General features: G+C 36.9%; 1 protein-coding gene across 2 annotated transcripts; it reads left to right on the top strand.

Moving 5' to 3' along the window:
• Positions 1-4,726: 4,726 nt before the first annotated feature.
• On the top strand, positions 4,727-15,479 carry LOC120000067 (topless-related protein 3-like). Of its 2 annotated transcripts, none has more exons than XM_038847933.1 (25): positions 4,727-5,108; positions 5,942-6,121; positions 6,276-6,389; positions 6,769-6,927; positions 7,077-7,251; positions 7,358-7,490; positions 8,424-8,533; positions 8,667-8,802; positions 8,927-9,036; positions 9,230-9,299; positions 9,379-9,452; positions 9,525-9,620; positions 9,707-9,799; positions 11,251-11,381; positions 11,514-11,754; positions 11,837-12,007; positions 12,092-12,184; positions 12,670-12,822; positions 12,948-13,058; positions 13,154-13,333; positions 13,414-13,542; positions 13,628-13,723; positions 14,389-14,571; positions 14,652-14,827; positions 14,974-15,479. In XM_038847933.1, exons 1-25 carry the CDS (start codon positions 5,029-5,031, stop codon positions 15,188-15,190), a joined length of 3,411 nt encoding a protein of 1,136 aa, XP_038703861.1. In that variant the 5' UTR covers positions 4,727-5,028; the 3' UTR covers positions 15,191-15,479. The 2 variants fall into 2 exon arrangements, with proteins under 2 accessions (XP_038703861.1, XP_038703863.1); XM_038847935.1 differs by having other exon boundaries at positions 4,728-5,108; positions 11,254-11,381.
• Positions 15,480-17,961: the final 2,482 nt, after the last annotated feature.

The following is a 17,961-nucleotide window of genomic DNA, read 5'->3' as shown; positions in this document are numbered from 1 at the left end:
TTTGGTGACAACACTAATATTAATTTTGGTAGCCTAAATGCTGGTAAAAAATGGTTGCAGATATGATATCTGAAATGCTGATAGTGTTTGATTATATTTTTGTTGGTAGCATTTATGCTGTTGAAATTACATGTAGGGGTATTATGAAGATAATTTCACATTTAAAGCAAGGTTTAAAATGGAATTCTCATACAATTTTCGCCAAAATTATCCCAAAATTGTTGAATCTTGAACAATTGCAAAACAATCATTTTCGGGTGATAAAATTATCTAAAAATTTTGGCCACCATATTGATGTTTGGTCCACCACCAGCTACTAGGTAACATTAATACTGGTGCAAAATTGTGCATCAAACGGACAATAAGCCCTTAAACAGCCTTTCAATCGTCTTTTTCCTTCACACGACTTTGGCAAGTAAACATGGACTTATTGGATCCAACTGAGATATGGACATCACATTGACAAGCATGTCTTTGTGAACAAATTTGTCAAAGAAAAGTTTTCATGATGCACAAATGGGAGGGACTTTTGTCGAACACTTCATGGGCTTCAAAGGCACGGCCAGAGGATGGACTATAAAAGTAAAAGTATACAATTGTGACCTTCCAATTATAATTATAAGTGGACATAAATTATTATTTTGTTTTCTTTGGAGTGGACATAAGTTATTTATATTTGGATTAATTAGTAATAGATCCCTCAAATCACATATTTATTCCAAGAGATCCATTCTAATTTTTTTTTTTAAATTATAAGGTCCATAAGTGAATAAGATTTATTCCAATAAATACAAATTATTTAAAATATATTTTTTATTGACCAAAGCACCTTCAACAATTACAACTATTCTTAATCAACAAGATTTCTCCGGCCAAGAACCTTTTCTTGCTCGGCATCTACCAAATGAGTATACGTCTTAATTGTTCTAATTCCGTTATTATTCAGCTTTTACCTTCCTTTTTCTCTGCTTTCCAAATTGTAGTAATCCACATTCCTACACGAGATGATCTGATTCGAAGCATCACCAAAAGAAAAGAAAAGGAAGGAAAGTGACAGAAAGTAGAAAGTGAAAGAAAAATATGAGGTGGAAAGGATGAAAGGAATCTCAGCCGTTGCGTTCGTCAGTTCGTGCAACGAAGTTGGGGGGTTTTTCCAATAAATAAATCATATTTTTGTTCGCTAATTATATATAATTAGAATTCAAACACTCTAATAATGAAATTAACTTACACATTAAGTAACAATAATAATAACAACAATAATGATTATTATTATTATTATATCTAGAAGACTTTGGGCCATAAATTAATATTATTTTGGTTTCTTTTCTAAATTTATGTGCATTAGATATTGTGGTTTTGTTATGAAAGTGTTTGTACCAAAACTGAACTTTACACATCAACTGACACGTGGCAAGGCGGATCCCATAGTCTGTAAAAAGAGGCCAATCTCCTTGTGACAAATGACAGAGACAGTGAATTGTTTATACTAACCGTTGTTCATTTTGTAGGATTCTAATTGGTTACTGGCTTGAAATCTAGGATTCAGATACTACAAATCAGGCATGTCCAAGATTCATTATCCAAAAGACTACAAATCAGAAAATTGTGGTCTTAATGGATAATTCCTTTTTAAAAGTGGTTTGTTGGATGAGAATCGAGATTCTAGCAAGCTTATCTCAAAGAGAGCTCAGGGAAAACAAAATTCTGTTAGTCCAACGTTCTTGTTTTTTCTCAAATTTTTTTTCCAATTGAAGCAAGATTCCATGAGGTCAAAGCCACGTTTGTCCTGCACATCACAGAAGGCCATATTTTTACACGATCTTTCATGCAGAAGCAGTAACGAAATGATTACTGTTAGCCATGTTTCTACATTTTCGAGCACAAAGCTTGAATACTCGCGAAGCAGAGACTGCCACGACTATCAAGAGAGTCCATATCCTTCTTGAAGAAGGAGCACGGCCAGAGAGATGCTATCATCATCCCTATTTTCAAGAGAGAGTTGTGGTTGTGAAGCCCACTAACCCTGTCACTCCAACTAGCAATAAGAATGTGGTTTTACCACGATCCCCATAATGTCCCATGAAAGATACATGAAGAAGTGTCAATCACCTAGACTAGAGGTGCACATAACCCGCACGTGACCCGACCAACCTTGACAACCAGACCCGACCCTTACCCATTTAGATAAGGGTTGGATAAGGGTTATGTAATGTGCAACCCAACCTTATATGGGTTGTTTATGAGTTATGGTACAACCTGACCCTTATTAACTCGACCCAACCCTTAATGACATACAATTCTATATCACTAAAGGATTAATAGTTAACATTAGTTAATACTTAATAAATCTTAGTAAGTTAATAGTTAATAACTTAATATTTGTTTATAAAAAAAGACTCAATATTTAATAGAACTTACCGCCATTACTCCACTAACTAGTCCACTATCCAATACGACCTGTACATTTTCGATTAAGAGACTTCTTAGTTTCGATTATTTTATTTTTAATATAAACAATCTATTTGATAAACATTGTATAGATGTCTTGATTCTCTTGAATAGGATTATGGAAATATATATTATTATTTATTTGTTTCTATATCCATTTAACCTTTACATTTAAATGTACATTTAATATAGAAACCTCCAACCCGACCCAACCTCAATCCCAACCCAACCCGATTAACCAAAACCTGACCCAACCCATCTTCAAATGAGGTCGGTTGAGGGTTGAAGAAAACCTCACTCAACCCTATGCGGGTCAGATGAGGTATCTCCCTAAACTAGACCCATGTGCACCCCTACCTAGCATTATAAAAGAAGAAAGAAGAGAAAATTACAACTATCCCGCGTCAAACACAGACCTAGCATCTTCAATCCTTATTTGCTTTCTTAGGCATGGATCCGACCACTTATCTTTTTATTTAGCATAGCTTAGGCCAACTACTTCTTATTGTCTTTTTTCTTTCAAAAGCCCCTACGGCTATGTCTTTATTTTATCTTGTAATGCACGCCTACATCCCAAGATGTATCCATTTTCAATGAAAATTCTAACGCATTCCAACAGTGTTTTTTTTTTTTTTATTTCCATTCAATAGAAGCTCTTTTCATTTCAGTGATAGTCTTTGTTTCCTGCTTTTTTCCAGATTGACACTCTAGACATTTTAAATCATTTTATTGGAAGGCAAATCTCGAGCTAGTAGCCTTGTGTTCTCTAAACTGCGCACAGTCCATTTGATGCAGACGTCAGATTCGATGCAGAATCCTACACAAATCCTATCAAATCCTTTGGACTGACATCAAACCCTGACACACCTGCAAACTCATCATCCACATCCACAAAACTCTTGTTCCCAACAGCTGAAATTGTGAGAGCTCTTATCCAGAGGAGAAGATAACCAACAGATAGGTATATAGTGAATTTTATCTGCACTAGATTTACTCAATTAAATTTACATGCGAGAATTTTTTTCATCACAGAATATATCGATGAGTGATCTTGTTTGAAAGAGTTGTTCACGTTGATTGAGCATATGCAATTTGTTTCAAAATCCGTCATGTATTTTGAGAGATGAATCGTTTTGAAGTTTCGTTTAAAAAAAGAAAAAGTCAAAACTGATAATGTCATGTACATGTGGCAAAATAAAATGAACTGGTCTTTTTTTTAAGTAATTTTTTAAAGAGGGAGGGTATTCTCACCCCCTATTTATAATCCCACCCCAAATAATTTTTTTAATATTATTTTATGTTTAATTTGATATTTGATTCTTTCTGATTTACATGCAATTTGATATTAGATTCACATTTCCATAATTGGTTTTCCTACCCCTATAATTGATTTTCTCACCCCTAACAATTAATTAAAATAACTTATTACCTCACACTCATGCATATTGATAAGTACATTTAATGTATGCTGTAAGTTGTTCACTGTATGGAGTGACCAATTAGTTTGCATAATAATACAAGTACTGCACTTGTTGAACCAAAAGTTAAGACAAATACCCTTGGACGCCCATCTGCAAACGAATGGGTCACTCCGTACAGTGAACAACTTGTAGCATACAATAAATGTACCTATCAATCTACATTAATGTGATGTAATAAGTTATTTTAATTAAATATTGGGGGTGAGAAAACCAATTATGGGTATGTGAACATAATGTCAAATCGTACGCAAATCAAAAAAATCAAATATTAAATTAAACATAAAATAATATAAAAATACAAACTAAGTATTTGGGGGTAGCATTACGAAATAGAGGAGGTGAAATACCGTCTCCCTTTTTTAAAATAAGATGGACATATAGGTAATTTAAAGTTAAAAATTATGAATCACTTTTTGAGGGTCTCAAATATTATATTTATATTTTAATGTATTTTTCCTATCACTTATAACACCATAAAAAGTTAAAAATTATGAATCTAAACTTTAGAAAAATTTCTCACATCACATGATGACATGATAAATTAGGATATGATGACATGATAAATTAGCCTGAAATTGAGCGCTTGCCTCCAAGAATATTTATTATTCTTAAACTCCATGAGAATCAGAAAAGAAGTTTAAATGGGTCCCACTGACAATAGTCTGGTCACCAACGAGTGAGAGAATAAGGTCGTATATAAAGACTCAATTATTGGAATATTAAACATACACGCAATGATAAGATGGATAGCTGATCTTGATAAGTACTAAGTAGTGTTGCTATCTCAACGCATCGTAGATAGCGAGACATCATGTTCTTTTATATTCTCTCTATCCTCCTACGCAACCTTTGAAGTCCTAGAAACCCTCGATTCCCGTTCTTAAATTGAGCTGAATCGTTTGAAGCTCCTTGAAATTGCGGGTTCAGTGACCAACTGAGCTCAGATTCGGAGCCGAGCTTGTGCCATCTGCTGTGATTAGGAGTTTGATTGGTGTTTTTTTTTGACCTTGGATTAACAAAGCCTCTTAATTTCTTGTTTGTTCCCGGTTGCTTTAACGTCGGTTTGCGCTTGATTTTCGAAGATCTCGGCGGGAGGATGTCTTCCCTCAGCAGAGAATTGGTATTTCTCATCCTTCAATTCCTGGAGGAAGAGAAATTCAAGGAGTCTGTTCATATGTAAACTCCTCCCCCCTCTATCTATCTGTGCGCGTTTCTTAGTGAATCTACATGTTTATAATTTTTCTATGTCGGTCTATGTGTGCTCACTCGTAGAGGGAAGATAAATTCTTATGTGTGTTATATGTCATTTTGAATTTAAGTGTTTTTGGATTCTATGGATTGGAAAGTGTGTGGCTTTATTTTTCAGGGAGTTTTTCGAATTGTTTTGTTCGACCGTTCTAGGTGATGAAAAAAGGGGGTTTATAGGTTGGATAAGGTGGTTGGACTAGATTTGCTTGTTTGCAGGGGAACCGATGAGAAAAAGGAAATAAGTGAAGAATAGGATATTATGGATCGTCCGCATTGAATTTTTCTTGGGCATTTTGAAAAAGTGGTGATTTTAAGTTTTTAACATCAAAGGAGAGTTGTCGATGTATTTGGATTTAGTCGCGTTGTAGGTTTGTTTAGGACAAGTTGTAAAACTTCTTTTTTACAGTTGTATTTAACCTTTTTAGCGTAGGGGTCAACTATAAATCATGCTCAGTTATGGGTTTTAAAAGAAAAATAATAAAATGATCAATTGAGAGTTGATAATCTCAAGTAAGCCAAGAACTCCGTGTGTGTGTTTTTCTTTTCGATGTTTTGCGAGGCAGGGGTTAGAATTTCACTTGAAGGTGCCGAGAGAGAACAAATTTATGCCAGAGTTATCTTTTGCTCCTCCACTAACAAAGAAAGCCTTCGAAAAAAAAAAAACTAGTAATATTTAATTCAGAATGATTGTCATGATTCAATTTCGCAGTTAAGGGCTGTAAAACTCTTTGCCTTAATTGAAAAAAAAATGGTTGTTGCAGGCTTGAGAAAGATTCAGGATTTTTCTTCAACATGAAGCACTTTGAAGCTATAGTTCAAGCTGGAGAATGGGAAGAAGTTGAAAAGTATTTGTCGGGATTCACCAAAGTTGATGACAATAGATACTCCATGAAGATATTCTTTGAGATCAGAAAGCAGAAGTATCTTGAAGCACTTGATCGGTATATTTCGGTTGCAACTTATATATATCATGATCATCCGAGCCAGTATCCCGTTTGGGGTCAGATATATATACACACACTTATTTGTATCGCATTTGTGGTCTATTTAAAGTACATAATTTTGCGCTCTTTTGATGTTTGGTTGGTATTATAGGCAAGATAAGGCAAAGGGTGTTGAGATACTGGTGAATGATTTGAAAGTCTTCTCAACATTTAATGAGGAACTGTTCAAAGAGATTACACAGCTTTTGACTCTCAGCAACTTCAGGTAATATTTTTTTTTTTTGCGAAGATAAATAGGACGTTACATGAATAAGTCTTTACGATGTTTGAAAATTCTCGTTGTAGACACCTTTTCTCAATTGAACTTCACTGAACAGCTGGGCTCAGTTAGAAGATTTATCTTTGTATAGAAGCTGAATCAAAATGTATTAAAGCAATGCCTTCAAAAAGGAACATTTAAGAGAGGAATCAGACTATAATTTTCTTTCCCTGCATTTTCCACCTACCTTTTGGAATAGCAGTTTCTTCATATTCAATTAACATGGTACTGTGGCAGTGCTTGTTTGGTCTATAGAGTCCATAAAACTATGTACCATTAAGATTAAATATTCTTAACCTTTTTTATCTGCTGGTCCTTAATGCAGGGAAAATGAACAGCTGTCAAAGTATGGTGACACCAAAACAGCTCGTACAATAATGTTGATAGAGCTGAAAAAGCTCATAGAAGCTAATCCGCTTTTCCGCGATAAGCTTGTTTTCCCTGCTTTAAAATCATCAAGATTGCGAACTCTAATAAATCAGAGGTAAAGTCGCTTATGTATTAAATGACCTATCTATGACTGTTGGCTCTTTTTTTTTTCGTATGGGAATTATTTTTTATTTAGAGTACCAAGTTGTACCACGAAAGCAAGGATACTGCCCTAAATGACATGCAAGTTGGTGGTTTATGTAGTTTGAATTGGCAGCACCAGCTATGCAAGAATCCCAGGCCAAACCCAGACATCAAGACTTTGTTCACAGATCATACATGTATACCTCCAAATTGTCATCTTGCCCCGACACCAGTCAGTATTCCTGTTGCTGCTGTTGTCAAGCAAGCTGGTTATACGCCGCTTGGAGCTCATGGGGTGTGATCTGATGCTTAACCTTCTGACTCCCCACCCCAAATTATAATTTTCTAACTTGTGGAGTGTTGGACTAATGTATACTTATGTTTCCTTTTTCTGTATACAGCCATTCCCATCAACTGCTGCCACAGCGGCTAATGCTGGTGCTTTAGCCAGTTGGATGGCCAATGCTTCTGCTCCTTCATCCGTTCAAGCAGCTGTTGTTACTACATCGTCAGTACCTGTCCCACAAAATCAAGGTTAGATTGCTGGAGTTGGCAGTTAATAGATGCACATTGCGCTGGTAGTGCAGCAACATAGATTTGAAAATCGCTCAACTTCATGGAAAACATTTTATTTTCATTTTTTTGTTACACTGCATGAGAGCCAGTATGGTTGAAGGATTCACTCAAGTTGTTGTTTTTTTTTTCCTTTCACTTAGAGTGTGTTTGGCTTGAGGGATTTGGGGGAAAGGGAAGAGAGGGGAAAGAGAGTTTCCTTCCAATTTCCTTGTTTGGATAGTTTAGAAAAATGGAAGGGGAGAGATTTGAAGGGAATTGGAGGGAAGATTTCATTAAATTTTTGTCAAAATCCTTCCTCCCAAAATGGGCTCATTTGGAGGGAATGGATGATTAATTAACTTATTTATAAGTTAAAAACTTATTTTACCCTTCTACATAATACTTTAAGATAAAAATAAGGATAAATTAGTAAATTAAATCAATTTTTTCCCATTCTTTTTTTTTATCTATCCAAACATGAGAGAGGGAAAAATGCTCTTCCTTCCCTTCGCTTCCCTCCCCTCCCTTTCCCTTCCAAATCCCTCAATCCAAACACACTCTTAAAGAGGGATGAAGTGAGGTCTATATTGATTATCAAATGTCAGCATTTCCAAATAATGGATATATGTTGAATGAATTTTGTGAGTGAATATATGTTACTTAAATGTATTCTGTGAGTGTATATATTTTGAATGCATTCTGCAAGTGGATACTTGAGGAGCTTAAAGTTTAAATGATTTTTGAGAATTTTTTTAATGTTTATTGACCTCAGCAATGATATATTCAACTTAGTATTGGAAAGGGCACAAGTTTTTAATGAGATGTATAGCGAGTTGAAATTGAGTTTGTCGTGTTTCTCTAGGTAATTATTGGATGAGAGTGTCTACTTTTTTAACTCTTTAGTTTCATCAGTTTTGAAACACCCAAGGACTCCTCCAACAGCTCCAGGACTGGTTGATTATCAGAGTGCTGATCATGAACTACTAATAAAACGAATTTGGCCTTCCCAGTCTGTTGAGGATGTAAGTCCGCTTAATATAAATTTCATTTTGGCTGTTTGGACTATTTCATCATGCTTTTTGTCACTGTATTACATAATTATTTGAATCTTCATTTATTTTATTGACAGTTCTATCACTGCTTATTATTTGTCAGGTGACGTATCCAACACCTCGACAGCAAGCCTCTTGGTCATTGGATGACCTGCCAAGAACAGTAGCTTTGACCTTGCATCAAGGATCCACAGTGATGAGCATGGATTTTCATCCTTCTCACTCCACGTTGCTGCTCGGTATAATTGTTAATCTTCCTTAAGATCACACTTGTACTGATGAAGTAGTTAAAAACTCCATTGCATGCTACATTTCTCCTCCTCTCCCCTTCCTTTCTTTCACTGATGTTCATCAGTTGAGCAGTTGGTTCTACTAATGGTGAGATTACACTCTGGGAACTTATACTGAAGGAGAGGATGGTCTCCAAGCCGTTCAAGATTTGGGACATGGCCGCATGTTCATTGCCATTTCAGGTTCTAATATTGCAGTAACTTTTTGTATTGCATTTTGGCCACATATATATTACCTTGTATCCTCGTCACCAATTAATATGCAATTTGGATTAAGATATTGCTGCGTGCCTTTTCAGTTCAAATAGTGTTCGAATGCTGAAGAATTTTAAGCATCTAATTGCTCTGCAGTCTTATTATTAATTGTTTGTTTCAGGCTTCTATTGTCAAAGATGCACCAATATCTGTCAGCCGTGTGGCATGGAGTCCGGATGGAAATTTTGTGGGTATGTGAGACCCCTCCTTCCTGCTGTTGACAATACTTTTCAATTTCATGTCTGCATCTTATTGTTTTCCTTCTTGCAGGTGCTGCATTTACTAAACATTTGGTTCACCTATATGGTTATGCTGGATCTCGTGATCTACGCCAGCATTTAGAGGTGAGTATTGCAACTTGACCATCCAGACATATAGTGTAACTACAGCCTGACTTGTTTCCTTTGTGTTCACAGATTGATGCCCATGTTGGTAGTGTGAATGACTTGGCTTTTGCTAATCCAAATAAAACACTCTGTGTGGTCACCTGTGGAGATGACAAATTGATAAAGGTGAGAGAAAATTATTGCAATAAATTCCAATTTTGATAGAATGAGAACTATATATTTCATATAATCTAAGTGAAGAGATGAAGCAGGTGTGGGATTTATCTGGACGAAAGTTATATCACTTTGAAGGTCATGAGGCACCAGTGTATTCTATCTGTCCTCACAAGAAAGAGAACATTCAGGTATTTGAGTTGAGACATTGTTTTTCGTAGATATAAGCTCTTATTTTGTTTTCCAGTGTCTTTTTTTTTCAAATAGGGTTTCCGGACATAAGACCTGGAAATGTTTTGTCCTCATTTTGTACTTCGTGACTCATTTTTGCTTATGAATATAAAAGTGCAAGTATCAACAGAAGGTGAACCCTTGGCCTGTGGTAAAGTTGCTTCATCATAAGTCATAACTCAGTGGTCGTGGGCTTCAATTCTTGGAAAGTTGCCTCTCCAATATGTGGGGTGAATTTTGTGCAGATCTTGCCCTTCTCCAATCCTGCCTCAACTGTGGGACTCTTGTGCCACGATTGTAGTTGCATTACAGGAAGATGTAAACAATTGACTGTCTTATTGTTTACAGGCCATTTAATGAACTGATTATCATTGATACAAGTGTTAATGCTACAAAGTCAATGGTAATAAACTGATTATCATTAGGTGTCTCATGAACTAGTTAGATTGTTCCCAAACGAAATCTAATACATGTATGATACTGTTTTAGTTATTAGGTGATGGGTCATGGGGGAGATGATATTGCTACGTACTTATAGGATAATATTGCTGCGTACTTATAGAGATATGGAGTTTTCTAGTTGCTTGTTGGTGGTTCTATAATTTTATTTATTTACTCCTTTAAAATTCCAAAAGCCAAATGTACAAAAAACTGCACATTTTTATTTGATGTATCTTCAAGGAAATATTTGCACAGAATAATTAAAATTGGTTCATTTATATTTGTGGATATGAAATGGGAGAGACAAATTTGCCATCTTTTATTGAAATCAGATCAAGTTATTTACCAAGTTCTTATTTTTCATGCTATGAAATTTCAAATTTACTATTGTTATCGTAGCCAGGGATAGGAAGCAAGATAATGTCTAGTAGGAGATAGGGAACAACTAAATAAAGTTTGGGAATATTCGTGCAGTCTGTGTAGAACATGCATTCAGGATTCTTCCACTCTGATTGCTATGAAGGCTACACCAACCTGCTGTATGCTGTTTTCGTTCCTTGACATGCATTATATCACTGCCTGTCCTCCCTATTCCTCACCGGTGATGACAGTTCTAATGCTAGGATGCATGATATCTGTCTCTGCTTTAATGTCCTTACCTTATATGGGGATGGTACAGTACAATCAATGCGTTGCTTATTGTGCTCTATGGCACAATCAATGCCTTACTTATTATGCATTAATTCAGTACTCGGAATATGAATCTTTTGTGTTTATACTTTTGCCTGTGCTTGCTTTGTAACAAGTTCTGTCCGCAATTTCTGACACATGCATGCACACTACAGTTTTGCCCATGCAATGTTGTCCACACCACTTACGATTGCTGGCTGAAATCGGCTTGTATCGTAATAGTAGTTATATATTATATTGAATTGAAGAGATGTTTCATGGGAATTTTGATTCTTGATAGCAGTTCATATTTTCAACTGCTATTGATGGGAAAATAAAAGCATGGCTATATGACAACATGGGGTCTAGAGTTGACTATGATGCTCCTGGCCACTGGTGCACAACAATGCTTTACAGTGCTGATGGAAGCAGGTAAGATTGATGAAATTCTATTGTGTTTATTTTGTCAATTAGTTTCTTTGCTCTGATCCCTGGATGTTTTCATTTCTACTTTTATGATTATTATCTTACTGTTGTTCTTGTTTCTTGCATTTATTTCTTCAGGTTTTTCTCTTGTGGCACGAGTAAGGAGGGGGACTCTTTTCTTGTTGAATGGAATGAAAGTGAAGGAGCAATAAAGAGGACATATACTGGGTTTGGGAAGAAATCTGTGGGAGTAGGCGTTGTACAGTTCGACACAACCCAAAATAACTTTTTGGCTGCAGGTGAAGATAGCCAAATAAAGTTTTGGGATATGGAAAATACCAATGTTCTGACAAGCACAGATGCGGAGGGTGGGCTCGAGGTGGGTTATATTTTTATATTAATAGCTCTTTTATGATACTTTTCCCTCCCACAATCTGTACTTATTATATTACATGCTTCAGCCACTTCCCCGCTTGAAGTTTAACAAGGATGGAAGTATTCTTGCTGTTTCAACAGCAGACAATGGATTCAAAATACTTGCAAACAATTCTGGTCTTAGAATTATAAGATCAGTTGATACGCCTCCGGCTTATGAAGCAGTAAGAATGCCCATTGAATCTTCTGTCATCAAGGTGGTTACTATTTCTTTATTTTAATTGAATATTTCCTTGTGAATACTTTTGCCTAGTATGTGGATAACTCCCTTTCATGTACAGTTACTGGTTTCGGGCAATTCTGCTGTTCCAAATGTCAGTCCAGTCAATTGCAAAGTGGAGAGGAGCTCCCCTGTCAGGCCTTCTCCAATTATGGTATATCGTGAGAGATTTCTAATATGACCTATTTTGTTTTTTTGTCCCTTCCAAACATTATTGTTAGAAGCCGGAGCCAGTGTAACTTCTTGGATTGGTTTCTTGGACATGTATTTTAGAAGTTACAAGCAATTTTGATAGGATCTGTATTCCCAGTGAATGCAACAAACGTTTACAGGAAATTAAGGTCTCCTCCTCCCAATTTTAGAAGCATATTTTCCCAGTTATAGTGTGATCTTGCTTTTGATGGGATGATTGATATGTGCCACTACATGACGCTAAATAAACTTCGAAAGTACTTTTTTTTATTACTGTCTTTAAAAATACTTGCCCTGAGTTTTTGATATGTTTTTTTTTTCCTCTTATGGAATCAACCCTGCTTTTCTGCGATTTATTTCCTCTTTAACTTTTGACAAGCTACTGCTACTTGGTTAAATCCTTTGCTGCCAGACAATGATTTCCTTGCCTTGGTTTTCTTTTGCAAGAATGGTGTTGATTCAATGGGTAGAAGCATGGAAAAGCCGACAAAGATGGATGAAGTGATTGATAAATTGAAGCCTTGGCAACTGGCTGAAATTGTAGACCCCGGCCAGTGCAGAATGGTTAGCTTGCCTGACAGCACTGATACTTCTAGCAAGGTGTGTTGAAGTTTTCTTTATAGATTGCATGACTTTTTAATCATCAACTGCTGCCACCATTTGATATATACATATACATATACATACACATGTATATATACAAACATATATTTATATATATCCAGGTTGTTCGACTTATATATACAAATTCTGGAGTTGGCATTTTGGCACTTGGATCTAATGGGGTTCAGAAGCTGTGGAAGTGGACTCGCAATGAGCAAAATCCAACTGGCAAGGTATTTCATTCTATTCTTGTTCTACCTTCATTTTCTTTTGTGTGTTTGGAATATTGTTTGGCGAAGGGATTGCTGAAGTGAGTGAGCTTTTGAAGGCCACTGCAAGTGTCGTACCACACCATTGGCAACCAAACAGTGGTCTTCTTATGACCAATGACATCACAGGTGTCAACCTCGAAGAAGCAGTCCCGTGCATTGCACTCTCTAAGAATGACTCATATGTCATGTCAGCCACTGGTGGAAAGGTCTCATTGTTTAACATGATGACCTTCAAGGTATGTCCGGTCATGATTGGCTATCAGATAGTATTGACATTTCTTTCTCAATGCTTTATCACGACTTGCTTGATTTATAGGTAATGACAACATTCATGCCACCCCTCCCTGCTTCAACCTTCCTAGCATTCCACCCGCAGGATAATAACATTATAGCTATTGGTATGGAGGATTCTACCATTCACATATACAATGTCAGAGTGGATGAGGTAGTTGCTTGTTTGAACCGCGTGTATTTGTAGTATTTTTTTGGGTCTTTGACTGGAACTGATGTGCCTGCTTTGAGTTTTCTAGGTAAAGTCAAAATTGAAGGGCCACCAAAAGCGAATAACTGGTTTAGCCTTCTCCACCAATCTTAACATCTTAGTTTCATCTGGTGCCGATGCTCAAGTAAGCGAAACCCCTGATATGGTTACTTGTGTTTGTATATAATATGCTCATCTCTGTGTGTGTTTATCAGTCTAATTACGCAACACACCTCTTTAGAGTTGAATGAACCTAACACCTTAATGAGCATATAGAAATGAGATTTCTAGTTGTCTGGAGTCCTTTAGCCAACGTGTAATGGTATCCCTGTGGAACGATTTAAAAAATGTATTTTTCTTCAGTAATAATCAAGTGATGGTGGTGGTGAGTGGTGAGATATTCAGTAGTGGTTACGTGTGATCTAGATACTGATATTTTTGCGGCGGGTAGTGCCTAGCAGAGGTCTTTGCTAGTTGCTGAAGGCTGATGATTGTTGTTGGTTGGGTTGGGTTATGTTTGGGGGGGTAGGTTTTATACTTGATATTGTACCTAGGAACCTGTTAATGGCATCCTTTTTATGCCAAGGGAATGGTAATATCAACTGGCATTCACATTGGTGGTGAAATTTGCTATCAACTTTTAATTGTGTAACTTCCCTTTATACTTCACAAACTCTTTAATTAATGTAGTACTTGTGAACTGTTAATTGAAATCCAGAAACTTAAGGTGGGTTTTTAACTCATTAAAGGTGCGAAATTGTTTGATCTCATATGGTTGCTCTCTCTAATAGTAGCACATAACTTTTGCAGCTTTGTGTTTGGAGCATCGATACGTGGGAGAAAAGAAAGTCTGTAACAATTCAAATTCCAGCAGGTAAAGCGCCAAGTGGGGATACACGTGTGCAGTTCCATTCTGATCAAATCCGCATACTAGTAGTTCATGAGACCCAGTTAGCTATATATGATGCCTCCAAGATGGAACGAATTCGGCAGGTAGTAGGTCAATGTTCTGGAGTAAAACAATTTCTATTTATTGATATTTCAAGGAATTCTAATGCATTGGTCCTTTGCAGTGGATCCCACAAGATGCATTGTCTGCTCCCATATCTAACGCAGCGTACTCTTGCAATAGCCAACTAGTCTTTGGTACCTTTGTTGATGGTAACATTGGGGTTTTTGATGCTGATAGCCTGAAACTCAGATGCCGCGTTGCTGCATCATCATATCTATCTCAGTCGGTCTTGAATGGGTTAGTGGACGCCCGTTGACTTTTTTAATTTAATTGTGGAGCCAAATAAGATTATTGATGTTATGTTCTGTGGGAACAATCCTGCCCTATACTATGGCTATGGTGCTATGATATTTTGATTGATCTCCTGTTAATACTCAATGTAGGAGCCAATCCGTGTACCCACTCGTGGTTGCTGCACACCCTTTGGAGCCCAACCAACTGGCAGTTGGGTTAACAAATGGATCTATTAAAGTTATGGAGCCAATAGAATCAGAAGGGAAGTGGGGGTCGACTCCACCGGCTGATAATGGGATGTTAAATAGTAGGACGACGTCGTCGTCCACCACAAGCAACCACACACCAGATCAGTTGCAAAGATGAGATTCCTGGTTTCTTTGTTTTGTGATAATTGTAATCTGTAATCTAATTCCGCATAGAAATTAAGGAGTTTTAGTTCTCATAACTTCCTTTATTATAAGCTATAAGCATGGAAGGTGATTGATCATTAGTGATGCACATTCGTGTATATACCTTGTGTCGCCCCCACTCTGTATTTGCTTCCCTATTTCCCCTGTTTTTAGTGCGGCCAGCTCTTTGGAACGGTATTTGTATTAAGTTGTCTTCTTTACGTTTCGATTTCAAATAAACATAATTATTATTTTAGTTCTTATATTCTTTGGTGGTTCTCTAAGAAACGCACTGTATTGGTTAATTTCGCTGGTACGTTTTCTTTAGTAAGAAGCGCACCGTTTTGGTTAATTTCTCTGGTTCTAGGGTTTCTCCACCATTTTATAAGAAAGAGGAGGAAGGAGGCCTTGGAGAGAAATGACGAACACTACGGATCCCGGGGCGAAGAGCATGCATGGTTCAAACCAACCCGCAGAACCTGGTGGAGAAGATTGTAAGTAAGGTTGAAAATGTAACAGAACACGTACTGGAAGGACCAGTGCTATGGTCTTACAACGAAAACCTTGGTCTACAGGGCCATGGATCTTTGGCGGCAACCGCAAATCTGTGATACTGTTATCCTGTCAGATTTCTTTGCGCTGGCAATGTAAACCACTTGGTAGACAGGGCCATGGACCTTTGGCGACAACCTTAAACCCGTGATATTGTGATTTCTGAGCGCAAATATTGGTCTACAGGGCCATGGACCTTTGGCGGCAACCGCAAACCCGTGATACTATTATGCTGGTAGTGTAGACCAGTGCTTTGGTCTTACGGTGGAAACCTTGGTCGACAGGGACCTTTGGCGACAACCATAAACTTGTGATATTGTGATCCTGCCAGGTTTCTCTACGCTGGCAGTGTGCAACGAGAAGTATGATGGATCAAACAATTATTATTTGCAATCTAATTTGCAACTTCTTGTTGTTGGTAGGGTAATAAGGTAGTTATGGTATGGTAAATTTATCGAATATCGTACCGTTACCTAGGGTCGGGACTAGGTCAGGTCAGTTGATTATCGATCAATAACACAATCAACCCAACCAACCCTTATCGGCCCAACCTTTTCTAAACTCAATGGCAACCAACCATTATCGACCCGACTATATAGGTCGGTTGATGGCTGATTATCAGCTGGCTAGTAATGGATCGATTGACCGATAATGGTCGATAAAACCAACCTAGCCCTAGCCCTACTGTTAACGAGCTTTTGGTTACCGAATATGATACTGCATCGGTATACCGTTACCAATTCTTCAGTATGGTAAATTTATCACTAACTTCAGTACTGGTAACGGTAATCAAAATTTAACATTGAGAATTTTACCGATTATCAACATATATATTGAATATATATTAATATTAGTTTTAATTTTATTTAATTATGACCATTAGATCTACACCATTGATTTTTTAGGGTTACTATCATTTATTATGACTCTCATCTATGCTTCTCTTTGGCATCTCATATCTGCCTCTCTCTAGTCTCTCATCTCATCGATACTGTGACGCAACTCTGCCTCTCCCTCAGCTCCGCCTTTCTCTTAGCTCTGTCTCTCACGCAGTTCATCGCCTCTTCCAGGGAATATGGTGATGCTTGGTAAAATCTAGATCTTGGATCCATCTCTATGTAGAAGTGGTTGTTATTGTAGACTAGAACAATCAGATTCGAAGAAAAACACATAATTGCTCTTCCTCTCATTTTTCTACATGTAGTGATGAAAATTACAATATGTGGCCTCTTTAAGATCAAATAAAGAGAACCCAAAAGCAAGAACACAAAAAAGATCTTTTTTTTAAGTGGGTATTTCACTTTTCAAGTGGGTTTTAAGAATTGAAAATTTTTCCAATTATCGGTTCACCATTATCGATCAATTGGTATACCAACTCTGTCGGTAACAGTAGCATTTTTTGAGTTACCGAAGTTCGATAACAATAATCATTTCTATAACAACCCTAGTCGTTGGTCTCAGTCTTGAACTTGGCATTGAACTTGATTTTATTTTTCTGCCTATGAGATTGTTAACACTTGTGCATGTGGATGCGATTGTCAATGAGCAGAAGCAGGAGTATGATACAAACCCATTGTAGTTTAGTCAATGTGGGGCTGTCACGTGTACTTTGATTCGCTCATATTGATATATTAGTAACAAATGTATGGTGAAAAGGTAGTTTTGGAAATATTATGAAATGAATATATATTTCTTCATTGTGTTCCTTCCCTGTTTTCTCAGTATTTCTTCTTTGTTCTTCCATCTCCATTCTTGGTAGGTCTAGGTTGAAAAGAGTTTATTAATTGGATCGGAGCCATTAATCTTTATTGTTCACTTCCTGTGCTAGGTTAAGGTTTGAAAAGAAGGATTTTATTTGTTTCTTGATTTTGATTAGAACCTCACTGCTACCATGGAAATAGAAGCATTTATTCTTGAGAATCGGATGTCCATTCTTGAAGCAAAGGTTGAAAAACTCTCTGCATCTATTGAGAGGTTTGGTGTTGATTTTAAAGGGTACCTTCATGTTCTCATGAATTTCACAACTTCTCTTGAATCCAAATTAGAAGCGAAATTGAATACTAGAGTTGAAAAGATTCGTCAAGACTTAGGGTTTCATGAAGAATGATAACAACGAAAAATGTAACCACTATGACGGAACCTCTGCACTACTTGCTACAGTTGCGTCGACTTTCAGAGATGTCGACACAACCA

The sequence above is a fragment of the Tripterygium wilfordii genome, chromosome 6, assembly GCF_013401445.1.
Source record: "Tripterygium wilfordii isolate XIE 37 chromosome 6, ASM1340144v1, whole genome shotgun sequence".
NCBI lineage: Eukaryota > Viridiplantae > Streptophyta > Magnoliopsida > Celastrales > Celastraceae > Tripterygium > Tripterygium wilfordii.
This window is presented reverse-complemented; position numbering and strand designations above follow the sequence as displayed.